The sequence below is a fragment of the Eschrichtius robustus genome, chromosome 10 (genome assembly GCF_028021215.1).
Source record: "Eschrichtius robustus isolate mEscRob2 chromosome 10, mEscRob2.pri, whole genome shotgun sequence".
NCBI lineage: Eukaryota > Metazoa > Chordata > Mammalia > Artiodactyla > Eschrichtiidae > Eschrichtius > Eschrichtius robustus.
Window position 1 is genome coordinate 84,491,861 of NC_090833.1, and position 19,235 is coordinate 84,511,095.

The 19,235-nt window shown below is 33.0% G+C and overlaps 1 protein-coding gene across 4 annotated transcripts in view; it reads right to left on the reverse strand.

Moving 5' to 3' along the window:
* AGTPBP1 (ATP/GTP binding carboxypeptidase 1) overlaps nt 1-19,235 on the reverse strand; it is a 181,991-nt gene that overhangs the window by 101,985 nt on the left and 60,771 nt on the right. For 3 of the 4 annotated variants that reach the window (XM_068553274.1, XM_068553275.1, XM_068553277.1), the window contains 7 exons: nt 17,170-17,233; nt 16,613-16,759; nt 15,877-16,008; nt 14,010-14,103; nt 7,740-7,777; nt 4,685-4,893; nt 2,950-3,127 (listed from right to left, as the gene is read on the reverse strand). In XM_068553274.1, the coding sequence (XP_068409375.1) occupies nt 2,950-3,127; nt 4,685-4,893; nt 7,740-7,777; nt 14,010-14,103; nt 15,877-16,008; nt 16,613-16,759; nt 17,170-17,233 (862 nt within the window). The remainder of the gene's footprint in view (nt 1-2,949; nt 3,128-4,684; nt 4,894-7,739; nt 7,778-14,009; nt 14,104-15,876; nt 16,009-16,612; nt 16,760-17,169; nt 17,234-19,235) is intronic. The other variant, XM_068553276.1, reaches the window with a different exon arrangement.

Here is a 19,235-nt window from a genome sequence, read left to right on the forward strand (position 1 = left end):
TACACAGTTGCCAATCTGTTTATTTTAAGCTTTCAGTCTTGCTGTTTTAAGAGTTTCTAGGATGTATCAGCTACTTAGATTTTGTTTTTAACCCAACCTGAGAGTCTCTTTTTTTTTAATGGGAGTATTTTATCCTTTTAGATATCTTATTACTGAAACTGATTTGCTTGTTCTTGCTTTGTATTCAGCATTCTCCGGATTTTGTGCATCTTGGAAATTTTCTTACTTTTCTATAGCAGTGATGGATGGACCTCTTCAAGAATTTTTTCCAAGAAGGAATATACATTATTTTATACAGAATTTCAAAGGGTTCTTAGTCTCTGAGGTCCATCCATGAATTCCCATGATTCAGTAGATTCTAGTCTAAGGATCTCTGCTCTAGATGTTACTTTTACATTTTGAAACACATATTTGGGCCACTATTTCTATAATTACCATCTTAGAAATACAACAATATTATAATTTAAGAAATCTATGAATATAAATTGCAAAAGACCCAGTTTACTATAGCCATATATTATGTGTCTTCCACCAAAAATTAGTTGATATATTTCAAAATAATAGTAGAGCAACTATTTAGTATTACATAATTAACAATTTGTAATGTTAAATACAATTACTCTACTACCATGTCTTCTGCATTCTTGACTTAATTCATCACTGGCCTGGCTGAAGTATTATTTCATATAATTACTTCAGAAGGGTTCCTGGGCAATATGCTTCTGTACCCTTGCATATCTAAGAATATGTCACCTTCACATACGGGTGGCTTCTAATAAGGGTTCAGAAATCTTGAGTCAGAACTCTTTTCCTTCGAATCTCCAGAGTCTGCTTCACTATCTTTTGGCATTAAATGTTTTAGAGAATAAGTCTGGAGCCCAGCTCAATTCACCCATTAACAAATGTTAAATGCACATTTATTACAACTCATGCAATCTAACGCATGTTGAGGATAAAATGAAGGTAAAAACAACAGTCCTAGCTTCGTGGAATTTACAGTCTAACTGAGGATGGTAAAAACTAATGAAAATTGTGATAAATGTAATGAAGCCTGATATGTGAGAAAATGATGGAGAGCAGGGTGTTTTCTTTGTGTCTATGCAATTGCTATTAGAACCCTGCTCTCACATCTTATTCATGAAGCCTTCTTAGTCAATTAAAGTCTCCATTTCTAGTTCAGTGATCCATCAGTCTGAAATGATGCAGAAAAGGAGCCCTCAGAAAAATATTATCTCTGTCTTTTTTTCCCCCATGTTTGATATATTCCCTGCACTACAAGTCAGCTTTCTCTATCCATGTGATTATTCTGGACACTGAACAAAGAACACTCTGGGGTATATCCTATCTCTCTCCCAGTGTTACTACCTGCCACATATAGCGAAGTCTCACAAGCTTTCTACCAGTTAGACCACCACTTAAACCTCCATAATCCTACATTGAGAGAGAGAAAGAAATTCCAACAGCTCCTTGATTGTCCCTCCAAATTAGGTACTAGTGGCCCTCAACCTGGAGCCAGAGATACTGCATTTCATAGAAGGGTGAATAGAGTTGACACTCTTCCTTAATCTATTCTTTTCTCCAACATGTTTGTTGCACACCCTATGTTTATTCCATGGGAATGCTCCTTTTATCTAGTTTTCAGATTCAGTACAGATTTTTCCCCTATTTTTGAAGTCTGTTGGCAATTTTAAATGGAATGAGAAGAAGCAATTACATCACTGTTTTCACTTAGCTATGTTTAATCAAGCCCCAGACTTAGACTTTTAAACCTTTTAAAGGAAGTTTCTGAATAATCCATTTTGATATTTTGTGTAGACTAAACTTCTACTTTAATAACTAAATACTTTAGAAATGAAATCATAACAGTGAACTCTGTGATATATACCATAGGTAAGTCTATATCAAGGATAATAAACTAATTATAATTACTTGAAAATTTTCTTAAATCACTTACTTCAAAGAGTTGCTTTTAAATATAATTAAAAACCTCTTATTTTTTTAAAAAAGTGATCACCTAACAAGAAAATACTTTAGAAATTCTATTAATAGCCTAGACTACTTTCTCTTTTTAATTTTGCTATGTCTTATCAAAAAAATTCTGCTTTGGGCTTCCCTGGTGGCGCAGTGGTTGAGAATCTGCCTGCCAATGCAGGTGACACGGGTTCGAGCCCTGGTCTGAGAAGATCCCACATGCCGTGGAGCAACTGAGCCCGTGAGCCACAACTACTGAGCCTGCGCGTCTGGAGCCTGTGCTCCGCAACAAGAGAGGCCGCGATAATGAGAGGCCCGCGCACTGCGATGAAGAGTGGCCCCCGCTTGCTGCAACTAGAGAAAGCCCTCGCAGAGAAACGAAGACCCAACACAGCCATAAATAAATAAATAAATAAAATTAAAAAAAAAAAAATTTTGCTTTTTGCCCACATTAAGAAGTGGAAACCCTTACTTCCTTTGCTATGTATACAATATTGCACCAAAAATGACAAAAGCCAATTTATGATCATTTCATATTTTCTATCAGGTAAGTAACTGTTCAAGTTTTGTTAAACATAAACCATAACATGTCTGATGATTAGACATCTTTAACTTTAAAAAATGAAGTTCATTAAAAAGCTACAAATATAAGCTCAAATATAATTACCTAAACAGTTAATGTTTACATTCTTAGATTTTGAAAATTTATATAAACTATCAAATACTGTTCCTGTGTGGTGCTTTAAGTTTTTCACAATTCACATTTCCACATATGTAGCACACCCCACATTCCTTCCCTTAATTACTCAACCTCAATTTCTTATATTTGAAGAAATATTTATTAACTAAAAAATAATATGAAAGTTTATCATGTTCATTAAAGCCTTCTTTTGCTAGGGAGATAAACAAAAGCAAAAATAGATAAAGTCACACAATTCCAATAACCACTGAAAGTCAGCAAGAAGCATGTGGTCCTACCTTCAGGGGGTAAACTGTAGAGCTGGGCCACAGGTCCAGTCACAGGAATAACTGGTAACTGGAAATGGAAAGAACTTTTAATCGTTGGGAGTGGCAGGCGATTTTTAGGGAAACACTTCCTCATTATCAGACTGGAGGTGTTGACAAGAGGATCAAGGGTCCTGACTGCCAAACATTCCTGTTTTATAAGAAAAGAAAAAAAAGATAATGTGCCTTTGGTGAATAAGTGAAACAATTTTACATGACTTCAGAAAGTAATATATTAATAATTTCAAAAGGCAAATATCACAAAAACCAATATTTTTAACATAATTATAAAACAGCTTTGACTAATCAGAAATATCTCTTTGTAAGTAAGAACCTCATTTAGCAGTAATTTTCCTTAAATATCTTAACTAAGCAGAAATCAGTACCATCTTTGGTACCAGAAGTCACCAAAGCACTAAGTAATATCTATGAGTGACTTAGGGAGCATTTAGCAAGCCTAGGGTATAAAATAAAAATGAAAATTTAAGGGAAGAAGAAAAAAAGAAGAACGATTACGAAATTAAGAAAGGTGTAGAAAATAAAAAGGAATGTGCATTTGGCTGAGCCTTTCTCAAAATTCTATCAGTTATCATGCAATAGCACCCCTAATAAGTTAGTTGTTCAACTTATAAAAGAATAGCCTGAATATCACAATTTTAAGTTGTAAGAGTTTAATTTGCTATCCTGGTATCTAATCTTGAGAAGGACTAGTGAACAGGGAATTTGAAACTATTTCATATAACACTGTTATTATTATTGACAATTGACATTTAGATGGCTTTAGATGGCACTTTGATAACCTGTGAAATTTTCAATAGAAATCTTCACACCTGACCTGTCAAAACAGATGAAAAACTAAGGCTCATAAATGTGAAGTGGCATAAACAAAGTCAACCAATTCTTCCTCATATATTAAATATCCATCACTGTCTATATTAGGAATAGTAAAAATAAGTGCATGTGATTGATCTAGAAAAGAAAAAGCTAAGAGTTAACATACAATACGTGTTCTTAACTACTCTCACACAGAAAAAGATTATTTGTTGTGTGTAAGACCAAGAGGGCACAACCAAGATGACTGGTTGGAATTTTCAAGACAGATTTTGTTCTAATAATTATAGCTTTGTAAAAATAAAAGGTTTCTTTGCAATATCCCCACTCTCCATAACTGACAGTCTTCTACAGATGCTAGAATCTTGCTAAAGATATTGTTGAGAAGGTTTATGCGTAAGATGGCTGGCAGAACCAGGATTCCTAACGCCAGGTTTCACTTTTGTACCTGCACTATTTAAAAATATTCTCTCCAGAAGAAAGACACTGAGAACACTCACAAACAGCATATCTGCCTGACCAGCCATAAAGGATTCATGAATACTTATGAGGGGAACATACAAAACTGAGTACAGCCAACTGCACACCTTAGAAAACGTGGCTATATGGAATCCCTTCCTGCCCAGTGGAGAGATTTATATACATCTTCCTTTTACGTATGGGGGAAAAACCTCATATTGCAGAGATATGCACTGAGCACTTTCTCGAACTCAGTCTGATGTCACATTTCAGAAACGATTGTGCCTTTTGGCTTTCGGATTTTTTTAATATATTTATCATACTTTTTGAGTATTTTTAGAAATACTAAGTATTCTTAAGAACCAAATCCTATCATTAATAGATAATCATAATAATAGGAAGAAAATTAAAAACTCACTTGCGAAGTGTTATAAAGAATTTTCATCCCATTGGCATCAATAAATGCTTTTCTTCCCAACTTGATGCTTGTAACACTTTTTAAACTCTGTAAAATTCCTTTTCGAATGAGCATGTTTCTATGCCGATTATCATGGCGGTGCCAATCTACATAAATTGTTAAAAGGACTTGGACATATCCTCTGTCTACAGCTCTCCTGGCATTTGTTTCTTTAACAAAAGAAAATTGAGAAAGAATATTTTTTAAATAATAAGAGACACTGGTAGAATACATCAAATTAAAAACATAACCACAATACTGTAATGAAGTCTTACAATACTTTTTTTCCAAAAAAAATGGCAACCACATATTTAAATATTTTTTAGCTAACAAAATAAATATGACAAGTTCCAGGTAATTTTCCAGAAACCTGCCCATATATTGTTTTGTGGTTAATAAATATCAAAATATCTTTAACACAATTAAGGTTGTATATTTTTAAATGTTAATACTAACAAAACTTTCATATATTTTAAAACTTATGAATATACTGACTTTCATTACACCAAAAGGAATATATAAGCCTTTAACTCACTAGCTGTGACTATGATTTTGTTAAAAGCCATTATCATTATTGCAACTTCTATTACAATCTTTGTGTGAAATAAACTCCATTGGATTGTAGCTCCTACTACAAATTTTATGTGTTTCTATTGAAATTATTTTAAATTTTAATTACCCCCACAATTATATAAATATCCATGCTACAACAAAGCTAAGTGAAAAATACTTAAACAACTTTTTAGTAAGTGAAATGTAAGAAGCATTATATGATTAGAAGATAGTGCTTTACTGTCATTAATTTTTTAATATATGAAAAAACTACATCAAAAATTTTTTTGGTAAACAGTCAATTTTATTGGGGTAAAATTAACAGAAATAAATCCATAAATTTGATGTACTTCATTTTTTTAATGTTAATATTTAAGATTTTTAACCAGAAGGGTGCATTTCACTAAGATGAGAGCAAGGGAATCATATCTTAGCAACATCCTGAGCCACCCAGCACCACATGGGTGGGCCAATGATAAGAGTGCAAGATAATGTGGAATACCAACCCATCTGAGGTTGTTTAATTAGAAAGAAATACCAATCTCTTCCTCATCTACGTTTACGTATAAAATGACCACCTGGCTCATGGCATGGACACTAAGATAATGCAACAGTAAGGCTGTGCTGCTTTTAGTTGCCTGAAAGAGTTACTACAGTTTTAAATGTGCTAATACCCACCTAAAACATAAAGACACCGAGATCAACAAACTTATTAATGCCCTCTTAGAAATTATGTTCTGATATTTGAGAGCTGGAAGAAACTCACAGGGGCAGGAGCGGGGCACTTTCTTATGTAAAAGGTTTAATACCTCTGTTGTGTCTGGAAGAGCTACAAATGTAATTTCAGATTCCACTGCTACAGATGTAATTCCAGATTCCACTGGAATTCCCAAAAGCCTAAATGGTACTTATGAGAAATATTTAAATTCTTTATTGAAGATCAAATAAAAAACTTGTGCATAACTCAAACACAGGTGCTGAGTGACTCTTAAGAGAAGTGAACAGAGCTATCTGCAATCCAGGAGCATTTACTTGTCAGTTACTTTTTTACCTGATGGAGCAAACAGATATGTTTGCCCACCATCCTCCTTTGAAGGAGAAGAAGGGAGGGAGTAAAAGGAAGCTTATTATTTAAAACTGAAGATATCAGCATTTCAGTCATTTTAGGTTAACTGATATCTAAAAATACTTGAAACTTAGAGTTTTAGTTTTTACTGACTTCAAATTAGTGACTTTGTCATCAGTGATTCTGAAAATTAGTAAGCTTTAATAAGAGTTTAGTTTTAATGGCTATTTTAATCTACTCTAAATCAAAAAATATGCCTACATTAATTTAAAAATTAATCTTTAAACAATTTGAACCACAAAGGCAGGGAGGGCACATCAAAGCAAGGCTACAAATATCTTTGAAATTAATCCAAGTATTCTAATCTTGGTCTAAAGTTTATCACATCATATATGAAAACAAAGCTACATAGCTAATCTAATTGAATAACACACATTTCATTTCAAGGATAAAACTGTTAACTGAATTTTATGCACTCTAGTATATAATACTAATACCTAAGGTGATTCTTTAAATTTAATAAATCATTACCAAATATCAGATTCTCAATCGATTAATCATTTGCTACTGTTCTTCTCATCAAACTTAAGGGCAAGTTGGTCTCACCCTCAATAGACAGTTTTGGGGAAAAATAACATTGAAAGCCATCAACATAGATCTTTAGGACTAAATGTTATTGTGGTTAAATAAGATGTTAATTTAATCAACCAATGGAATGGGGGAATGGGAGTGCTAACAAAAATTAATATTTAAAATACAGACACTGAGTATCATGGAGAGAAAAAAAGCACATAATGCAGATGGTTACTCTCCAAAAACACCATATTGTGTTAAGACACATTTCCTCCAAAACTTCAATTTTGAAGATTAAAAAAATTGTGCTTTAGTCTGTAAATGCATTTAGCAAAGTGTAAATTTACATTAAGTCATTTTTAATGTTATAAATTTGAATTTTATGGTAGAAATAAAACTTCTAATAAAGAGGTCCTAACTGAAAATCAAATGTTATACAGAGACAGTAGTTGTCAAAGATACTCTTCATGGTAGATGTTCTCAAGGCCATGTTAGCATCACTTTTTCAAAATGATACTATATAATATTTACATATTACTTTCCTCTACTAACAAGGCTTTATGTTTATAAAAGTAACTTAGAAAAAGGAAGTCAATATACTTGAATAAATTATATAAATGTACTGATAAATTAGAGCTCAATAAACATAAATGATCTTAGTTATGATGTATATCAATCAACTGTACTAAAAGATAAAATCAACTTTGACATTATTATGAACAAGCTTTATAAACATAAACTAAATCTACATTTCCAGTTTCTTTAACATAGTAGATAGAATACTCAGAAAATAGTATCTAGTATTTCTAGTATTTAAAAACTTACTTGATTTTAGCAATGCAGCAAGAGTGTCTAAAGCAACCCTGTCAACATGAGAAAACACAAACAACAACAAAACTAGTAAAATTAATCTACAATAGTAAATTCATACAATCTTTTCAGATAAGTTATTAGTATCTACTCCAAATGTCATTCCTGTTATAATCAGTTACATATGGCATTTCTCTATATGCCTCACTTCCTTCAGGTTAAAATTGGATATGAGGAAGATTGAAATATCAACAAAAGAGCAGCAAAAAAAAATGTTTAAGAAAGAAAAAGAAGAAAATTAACAATGTCTAAAAGTCTTCGTTATCGGACGTTAGGTGAATAGAATCATTGTACCTGTGTCTGACTGGGACAGAGTTCACAAAGGAATAATACTAAGAATCATAGATTCTGATTCACAAAAACATTAAAACAAAAACAAGTTTTAACACAAAGTTTGCGACTACAAAATTCTATAGATATTCGTAGCTATCTGACTTCAAAGTATTTTAGCTCTATCAAGCAATAATCCTAACATTTAATGTGATAACAAATGTAAAATATTTTGGAACTAGGAGGTTTGGGGAGAGGAAGTATGAACCCTTAACATTTTTCAGCCATACGGCACCAAAGAGAATAATGACCTAATTAACATCTCAAAATTTCTCACCGCCCATTAGAGGACTTATATATTCTTTGAATATAAATGTGCAGTTACACACAGTGAAATCAGTGGCCATTAATCAGCTTTAAAAATATATATAACATCACTGTGGAAAACCTGTAATTCAAATATTTTTTTTAAAATGAGTTACTGAAGAAATGGAACTTTCAGGAACTTTAAAAATATAAGCCAGTACCTCTTAGTAAGATTTCAACAAGGATAATTAATTTGCATAAAAATCTGTACACTGTCAAATTTAAGCATTTCACTCATCACTAAGCATTTGTTGAATGCCTACTAGATACCCACAGTAGCAGGTTCTTCATGGGTATAAAATTAGAAAACAAAGTTATCTCTTTCACAGATAATTTTACAATCTAGATAATGTAATAAAATGTACACATCTATGGAAAAACTACTCAAGAAATTAAAACTGAAAACAAAGTAATAAAGTTAATAAAGCTGGATACACATTAGTGGTACACATAGCATGACCAGATGATGACTTCTAAGATGACTTAGAAGATTTAAAACGGATACTGATTTAAGATGGATATTGGTTCAAAATAAAACCTGAAACAATAATCCAGGACTAGGTACAGACTAAGTGCTCATTTATAATAAATGCTCATTACTGCTACCCTCTAGAGCAAGTTGTTAACAGTTACATTTTGGTTTATTGACACAAATAAAGCACCCATATAAACATTTATTTATGATAACATTTGTAAAATAAAAACAACAGTATATGCTCTAAAAAATATAAACTCCTGCATGTAACTTTCTCAAAACAATGTGCAGTTTTGGTAATGGCAAGTTAAAAGTAAATGAAAACTATAAAATTATAACAGAATTTTCACAGCACTGAATCATCAGTAAGAAACTTTTCATAATCTTATAATTATGCAATAAAATGCACTTAAGACTGTAAAACTATCAGAATAAGGATGACTTTTAAATTGGTCAAAATCAGAACTAAATGGATCTTCTAAGTACAATGGCAATTTTGGGGAAAAAAGAAAGGAAGACTTCATTCAGCAAGACCTGATAAATGCCAAAAATTGTTACACATGCCTTGTATATGTGTTTTCTAGTTTAATTCTTTAAAAAAAAAATTCCTAGTCCATAGAATTGGCACATTTTATGAATAAAGAAACTAAGGATTTCAGAATATAATATGCCTAGGGTCACATAAAAACTAAGTGATATGAAAAATAAATCATACAAGATTCTTGTTGAGAAAGAAAATTATGAAATCAGAAATGTCAGTCTCCCCCAAAAAGATATGTTGAAGTCCAAACCTCTAGCACCTCAGAACTTGGCCTTATCTGGAAACAGGGTCTTTGTAGAGGAAATTAGTTAAAATGAAGTCATGCTGGAGTAGACTGCCCTTAATCCATCAAGACTGATGCTCTTATAAAAAGAGGGAAGACTATTTGAAGACAGACACACAAGGAGAGAACACCATATGATGATAGAGGCAGAGACTGAAATGTTGCACCTACAACCAAGGAACACTAAAGATTGCCAGCAAACCACCAAAAGCTAGGAATAAGCAAGGAAGGATTCTCCCCTGCAGGTTACAAAGGGAACACTGGTCCTGCTGACAAGTTGATTCTGAACTTCCAGCCTCCAGAGACAATAAATTTGTTATTGTAAACTACCAACTTTGTACTAGGTACTTTGTTACAACAGTCCTAGGAAACTAGTACAATCCCTTAGCGGCAATCATTTGCAATGAACTCAGAATTTTCCCATTTACAGCTAAGTCTTAATTCAAAATTTTAAAAATCTTAACAGTACTTTCAGAAACAGTCTTTCTGCCTGCTGGCAGTTGTTTACAACACATTTGAACCAAACAGAAGTGCTCTGACATTTTCTAAGCCTTAAACTACATGTTTTTCTCTTGATGTTTATTCTTCAACACTGCCAAAACTGGATATACACCCAACTCCTTCTGCCCATCATGCTTGTTCCACAGCCCCATTAGATGAAAAGAAATTATGAAGTTTGGTGCAAAGTCGTCTTGACAGTTTTACCAAGATGATTTTTAAAAGGTATTTTTAAAAACTTCAGTACAAAGGAATTTCTGTAATTCTATGTCAGTTATAAGCCAGTATGAATTTATAATATAAAAGTTACCCAACAATTACAGAATAGTATTTATTGAAAAGTACATTTTTATATGTTGATTAGAATTTCTCAGCACCAATATTTTATACTTCCTCATATATTTTTCAGTCTTCATAAGTCCCACACAGAATAACATAACTAACAATGGCTTTAAAAGCAGCCTGTGGCTTATTCATTTGGGAGCAGCGAGGGAGGAGAAACTGAAGCCCCAGGTACTCATGAAGTCATTTAAGTTGGGGGGGCGTCAATCCTTGCAATAACCTCCAAACCTGTAGTGAAACTCGGAAAGAGTTACAATAACTTTTAGAGTTGTTTCCTTCTAGATTAACAATGTTTAAATCCAAAACCTAAAATGGAAAGGAAAGGAAATTCTAAAGGGAAGTGTCGCTCTTCAAACATAAATAATAACCCTCAATCTTCTTCAACTAACTAAATGCAGGGCATTAAGGGGAGGAAGAACTGGTATACAAATGCTCTAGATGTTGAGATTGTTTAATTAAGGGGGAGATCCTACAATTATTCAAAATAAAGGAATCATGATATAGATGTCTGGTCAATGAATGGTTTATCCTTTTTAAAGTAAAAATAAAGTTTAAAGAATTTTTCTTTTTAAAATATAGAAAAAAGAATGAAGGAATAATGTAGATAACTTACATTCCTTTCTCAGAAGTTTAGACCCACTGATTTCTACATGGTTTTGGAAATATTCCATGTTGTATATTATACAGATACTTGTGAAATGTTCTTTTCTCCTAGGAACTTTTTATATTAGATTTGGTAACTTGGTTACAATAGAGTAATGTAGATCTTAAGTAGGAGATCATAACCAAGATAAAGATTAATTTTAAAGTACTTTAAAGATCAAGAAGAGAAAAGGCATAAAAATTTTAAAGATAAAGAATATGTTTTTAATATTAACTAGGATTCATTCACATCCACATTACTACATTACTTACCTAAACTAATTACACTGCATTAATATAGGCATTGTGCTAATTACAAGAATCACCTCATTAAATCCTCATAACAACCTTATGATGTATGCACAAATACTACCATTTTACAGACAGGAAACTGGGGCATAAAAAGTTAGGCAACTTACTTCATATCATGAAGCCAGTAAGAGCTAACACACAAATCGAGTTCTGCCTGGCTCCAGAGCCCACTCACTACACTACATCAATTCTGGAAGTTGGTTTTACTAATTGTGAACAATCATTTTCTTTATCTTGTCACATTTCATCAGATGCTCTAAGACTGTGTGTATGATCTTTATATAGGTAAATATGCTGTCATCCCACCAAAAAATATTTAATAAATAATTATATGTGCAAGTAAGCTTCCATTTTCAAGAAGGGTAAAAGCTAAATATCTGACCTTTACTAAGAAAGGGTGAAAAGACTGGGTATGTTCTGGACATTATTCATTTGTAAAATTTAACCAAATAGTTGATGTGGACAAGTTCTTCCTTATAAAAGAATCACAGCTAATAAAAGCAGAAAGAATGAGAAAATTAGAAAAGTCACTATTTTGGAACCTTTTAAGAAATAATGGATCAGGCAATGCTATGAAATATTGCTAAGTTTTTAGGTGAAAGAGGATGGAACATTTCAACTCAATGATTTTAAGGGGTGCAAAACAGAGACCCAGCACCAACTATGAAATATTTTGACCATTAAAAAAAAAAACAAATCTAATCAAGCCTCAAGCTCCATCAGTCTACAGAAAATTTGAGGGATATACCTACAAATTAAGTGACCCCAGTATACAGTCATCTTAGTCTATGTTGGGACATTCTATAAGATGCCACCCAGTTCCTTCAACAAATAAACAAAACAGAATGGAAAAGTAGTGGGGGGCTTCCCTGGTGATGCAGTGGTTGAGAGTCTGCCTGCCAATGCTGGGGACACGGGTTCGAGCCCTGGTCTGGGAAGATCCCACATGCTGCAGAGCAACTGGGCCCGTGAGCCACAATTACTGAGCCTGCGCATCTGGAGCCTGTGCTCCGCCACAAGAGAGGCCACGATAGTGAGAGGCCCGCGCACCGCGATGAAGAGTGGCCCCCGCTTGCGACAACTAGAGAAAGCCCTCACACAGAAATGAAGACCTAACACGGCCATAAATAAATAAATTTAAAAAAACAGGAAGGATGAAGATTTAAAAAAAAAAAAAAAAAAAGTAGGGGGCCTGTTATTGACTGCAAAAAATTACAAGACTTATCAATCAAATAGAATGTAGAGCCCTTATTTGGATCCTGATTTGAACAAGCCAATTGTAAAAAAAAGACATTCCTTAGACAATCAGAAAATATTAGATGATCTTAAAGAATTATTAATATTGTTGAACAAAGAAATGATACTTTGGTAACACTAAAAGAAAAAAACTATGTCTGATAGTGATCATACTAAAGAATTTACAGTATAAATGTCATGGCTGATATTTGCTTTAAAGGGCATTTGGAGACAACTGGAGAAAACTAAACACACTGGATTTTAGATTGTGTTAGGGAATTAATCATTTTGTTGAGCATGATTATAGTATTATGGTTATTTTTTAGGTCCCTATTTAGCAGAGTTACATAATGAAGTATTTAGGGGAAAAGTGAGAAAATATCTGGTATTTGCTTACAGAAATTCATATATATGTGGATAACATTTGGGATTTGCTTAAAAATACCCCAGGAAAAATAAATAAAAGTCTGGACGGGGAATAAATGAAACAAACATGGCAGAATGTTGATAACTGTTGAATATAATAAGTAATAATTAATATAATATAAATGCTGTATTTGAAAAATTCCATAATAAAAATTTTTTTTAAAGAATGACCATTAATTTGGCTTAAGAAAGTACTAAACATAATGAAATAACTGGAAACTGCTTTTATTTTCTGAGGTTGAAAGACCTACAAATGAATATGTGCATATGTGTGTGTGTGCGTGTATTTATTTATTATTTATTTATTTATGGATGTGTGTATATATATATATATACACACACACACACACAAATACACACATATATAACACATATTTTGAGATATATATACATATCTCAAAGTAAGAAAAAGAATAACATGATTCTGACAAAAAAGAAATGTATAAATTTAAAATATATCCAGATAATTGTAAGACTGAAGGAAGTAGTCATTAAAAGACTGTAAAATTGGGTAGGGAATATAGTAGGCACTCAATAAATGTTTCTGAATGAATGAGATTTATAAATGGTCTTTTTTCCTATTATAGTATCTAGGAATGTTCAAAGTCTGAATTTCCATAACACTATGTTCAATGAATTTATCTAATTTTGATATATTTTTGAAGATTAAACTTTATACTAAAGAAAATCTTTATCATAATTAAATCACTATTTAAGAACTGAGAAAGGACCCTAGATACAATTTAACTCAACCTGCTCATTGTACAGATCAAGATGGTAAGGCCCAAAATAACAAAGGGTATACCTCTATTTACACTTAAAACATTTACTCACTTCATAAGACTGGAATTCTTCTTACTAAATGGTCCGATGATTTTAAACATCAGTTCCACAACTCCATTTTTCCCTAAGGATACAGAATTCACAGCTGGGAAGGTGAAAAAAGAGATGTAAAGTGATTTAAAAACCTCAGGGAGTAGAAATGTGTATACGTGTGATACATAACCAAAAACATATACATACAAAATTTTCATTTTGTGTTAACTTCACAACACTGAGCTAACTAAAAGCTGCTCTGAAATTGTTTAGTAAATGTGAACTCAAGTCCCTCGTAAAGTCCACCTTAGTCAATACTTCAAAGGAAGGGTTTTTTTTTGCTTTATTTTTTAATGGGAAGTTGCAGGGAAATTGCAGTTACATATTGTTAAAACAAAGTGTTAGACAAAGGCATGCCAATGGGAAGATGAGGTGGGAAAAGAAGTTAGAACAAATTATGAAAGGTCCTAGAAGTTGTTAATTCCTTCAACTGCAGGGAATTACCCAAAAGGAACAACAAATCAGATCTGCATTTTAGATACAGGTCAGATCTAACAGCATTGTAGGAAAGATGGATTTGAGAGACACATTAGGAGACTGTGGTCTAGATGAGAGGTAATGAGAACCTTAACTAAAGTGACTGCAGTAGGGAAAAACAGGTAACAACTTTAGACAGAACATGCAAATAATTACCTAACCAGAAAATTGTGCCTAACATTTTCAATCCTGAACAAATATTATTTAAAAATTATAGATACACTGTTTACTGGCCTCCTGGTGCTTAATTAAATAAAATGCCACCAAAAATGTAGTTCCTCAAGTTTTGTATGACAATTTTAATTTCCTCTATATCTGTTTATTACTCCATTATTGCTTCTAATTTTAGTCTGTTTTGTCTTCCATTTTCCTTCATTCAGTGGTTTATCTGTTTTATTTTTTAAATCAACTTTTAAAGACTTCATAACGTATTTTTTCTTTACAATTTCATTCCTCTGCTTCCCTTATGTTTATTGCTCTTTTCCTAATTTCTTTGTTTAAACAGCCAATTAATTCATTTCCTTATGCACTTCTTAATTATTTAAGTGTTAATTATTTAAGTGTTCAAAACTATTTTCCTGTGAATACACCTTTAGCTATACTGTCAAAGTATAGATACAGATAAATAAATACACACACACACACATCTACCACTTTGATTATCATTATTTTGTGATGATGTTCTGCAATAATATATACTGTACAGTCTCAATTCTGGGTGTTTTGTTAATCATTCCAAACCCATAGTCAGGGAATAGAAGAAAATCCATACCTCAGGGGCTTGGGACCTAATATTACATTAATGAGAGAGGGAGAGAATGTGTGTATGTGTGTGTGTGCGTGCCCATTGGGAGACACTTCATCTGAGACTCTCTCCCTGTGATTACTGTTTTCTCCAGCTTCCTCAGAGTCTCCTGTGCTATTTATTTTCGGTTCTGCTACTTCCCTATTCATTACTGAAGAGAATTAGCTCCATGTGACTATGCCACCGCATTCCTTCCTTCTCAATTTTCCTCTCATCTGTGAAAATCCAAATAGGCATAGCAGTTTTTCCAGCTGCCAATATCCTCATATTCCTCCAAATCTTTTCCACAGGCCACCTAATCATCCCCCTTACTACATGCCTTTACAAACTGGGGGAATTATGAGAATTCTGAAGATTTTGTCAACTCACCTTCTTACCCTACCTCACTTTTGTGGTGCGGGGTTAGAATTACAAAGAGCCATATCAAATATTCTCTTTCCTTGTCCACAAATTTTAGAGATTTATGGAGTTAAAGTACAAAATTTTCATTTTGTGTTAACTTCACAACACTGAGCTAACTAAAAGCTGCTCTGAAATACTCACAGTTGGCAGAATATACTCGTAAAAGCTGAAGACAAGGCAAAACCAAGCGATGATTCTGCAAATTCTGTTTGACCAAATTCAGGGTTATATTTAGAGCTCCATTAATTCTAGCTTTCACTCCAAATTTTTTGTCTGTTTAAAAAAAAATGAACAAACACAATTTATTCATATGTAACTTCTGAATAAAATGAAATGTCATAAAACGATTAAATTTCTAAAACTAATATTATAAATTCATATTATCAACTAAAAGTTGATCTGAGATAATTAAAGCTGTAATCACTTTCTTATATGATTATGATTAAAAGCTTAACTAGTCTGTAAGCTTTTTAGGCACTGAGACATGACTATAAGATGACTATTAATGAAAAGCAAACACATTCTACCTGCATGCTCCTCAAAGCATTCCCATCCACACTCCCTCCTTCTGACCTCAACAATATCCATGTTACGTGTATCTTTTATAACATATATATGCCAGGGACACACACACCAAGACACACGTCTGACTTTAACGCATTTTTTCTTCCTTTTTCCACCATATGCAATAGAATTACTCAGAAATTTAGGATCCTAAATTCTTGCAGGTCACTAGTTGACTGTAAAAAGCATTCCATGACTCAGACCAAGAAAAAGCAGTAGCATTTTAGATTGTAAAATTTATCAGTTTCAAGGCACACAGAATTGATGTAACAAAAATAGTTCCACCTGAAAGTCATACAAATGAAACCCTTACCTTTCGGTCCAATTTTTGCAAGAATGGAATGAATCTGCACCATTAACTCCTCATTCAGGGGAGATTCTTTGCTGGCATTCATAAGTAACTGTAATAATATTTGTGAACTGCCTTTGGAGACTAAGAAACTTGCTCTTCGACCTCCACCTAAGAAGTTTTTTGAAAGAAATACGTTGAAATCGCAAATTCCTCTGTAACATATTAGATATCACAACTTGTTAGCTTTAAAGAAGTATTAAAAGTGATGACTTCAGAAAGCAAACAAATAGTATCAAAATAAAATTTTATTTAATTTATGTTAGTTTAAAAAATAACGCAGACAGTAAATAGAAGTGATGCAAAACTCTACATTCAAGGCTCTAAAACACATGGGTTTGAGGGACACCAGAAGATACCAAAAACAAAGCAACAACAAGAGTATGACATTTTCGCTTCCAAATTCCAATACTCAGAATAGCCTCTGTATGAGTATCAGAAAATTCCAAAAAAAGTACACATGATGCATTTCTGATCATTGTTTACAAACAGAAATTACACCAAAGGAAACAAAAACTTACCAGCTGACACCAGCTCAACAAGAATGCTTAAGATATTAAGAGTAGTTTGAAGATCTTTCGTGTTCTGAAATAAATAGTTTATTTGCTTTATTAAAACATTGTAAATTTCTGATTCCCAAACTTTTTCTGTCAGTCGGGAACCACCTATATTTTACAGATGACCTTTTTGGTTTCTCTAAGAATAAACGTATTCAGGTTTTCACTATTCTCACACATCACTTCAGTCTCTTCTTATTGCCCTTAAAATTTTTTGGAAATCATCTGAGCTATTATTTTCTTATTATCAACAGGAATTAATTTGTCATTTGAACTCATCAACTTCTACCAAATAGATAATACAAATAAATGTATCAAAATATAAAAGGCACTACAATGTATATATGGTGACTATCCATCCAGTGAGCTCCCCTCTCAAAAAGTAACGGCATGATCAATTTCTTATGTATCCAGCAAGATAGTGTGCACACGTAAAAGTAATCCATGTAAAAATACATGTATACATAGATTTATTTCTCCAAATGGTATTACTGCTCTATAGGTAACTATTTTTTATACTGATATTTTTACATGTCAATAAATAGTTTCTTCATCCTTTTTTAAGGGCCACATGATATATTCCACTGCATGGCAATACCATTGTTTATGCAACCAGTCACCTATCAATGGGATATTTAAATTTTTTAAATCTTTTGCTATTAAAAATTGCAACCAAAACTAAGTACATACACTTACAGGGAAGCAAGTACAACTGTACATGGGATAAATTCCTGGAATTTCTGGGTCAATAATATGGGCATTTATTTTGATAGTAGATATTACTAACTTGCTCTTCATTGAGTAATTTACACTCCAACCCACAATGCAGAAAAGTAACTATTTCCCAAAGTCTGAACAACCAATCTAATAAGAGAAAATGTTTAAATACTGTACTTTGGTTATATTTCTCTTACTAAAAGCAATGCTTGGATGAAGAAAACCACACAGACAGCAGAACTGTGGCCTATTCAAGGAACTGCCTCATCCCCAGAGTAGAAGGATTTTACAGTGTTTATTTAGAGGAATTTCGGAATTGCAATGTATCAGTGACTGGAATGGGACTCTTGCTCTTCCCCTTTCCAAAAGGGAATAAGTGTTGTCTCTACTTCACCATTTAAGGGCAGAGACTAATGGAACCAGAAAGTCAAATCCAGACCAGAAAAAGGACCACACATTAACCAGAGACCCTCGTCTTAGCACTGGGGGTGTTAACTGGACCACTGGCTTACTGGGGACAGAGTTGGAAGAATGAGAGACAAACATTTGTTAAAGAAAAGAATAGACTGCGGCAGGAGCAATATTGCTAAGTGTTCATCTTCTTCCTGGGTACACAGCCAAACCACATTTTCCAGCTCTTTTGCAATTAGGTTTGGGCCTTGTGACTGATTTCAGGCCACTGGAATATGAATGGAAGTTGCACTGTTATCTCATTTACCAGGGAGGTAGGATAATTTTTTTTTTTGAATACAGTTTTTTATTTTTAATTTTTAAAAAATTTTATACAATTTTAAAAGGTTACTTTCCATTTACAGTTATTACAAAATATTGGCTATATTCCCCATGTTGTACAATATATCCTTGTATAAAACTATCTTGCACCCTATAGTTTTTTTTGGGGGGGGAGGGGATATAGTTGTTTTACAACGTTGTGTTAGTTTCTACTGTACAGTGGAGTTCCCTGTGCTATACAGCAGGTTCTCATTAGTTATCTATTTTATACATATTAGTGTATATATGTGAATCACAATCTCCCAATTCATCCCACCCCTGCATTCCCCCCTTGGTGTCCATCCGTTTGTTCTCTACGTCTGTGTCTCTATTTCTGCCTTGCAAACAGGTTCATCTGTACCATTTTTCTAGAGTCCACATACATGCGTTAATATATATTTGTTTTTCTCTTTCTGATTTACTTCACTCTGAATGACAGTCTCTAGGTCCATCCACGTCTCTACAAATGACCCAATTTCATTCCTATTTATGGCTGAGTAATATTCCATTGTGTATATATACCACATCTTCTTTATCCATTC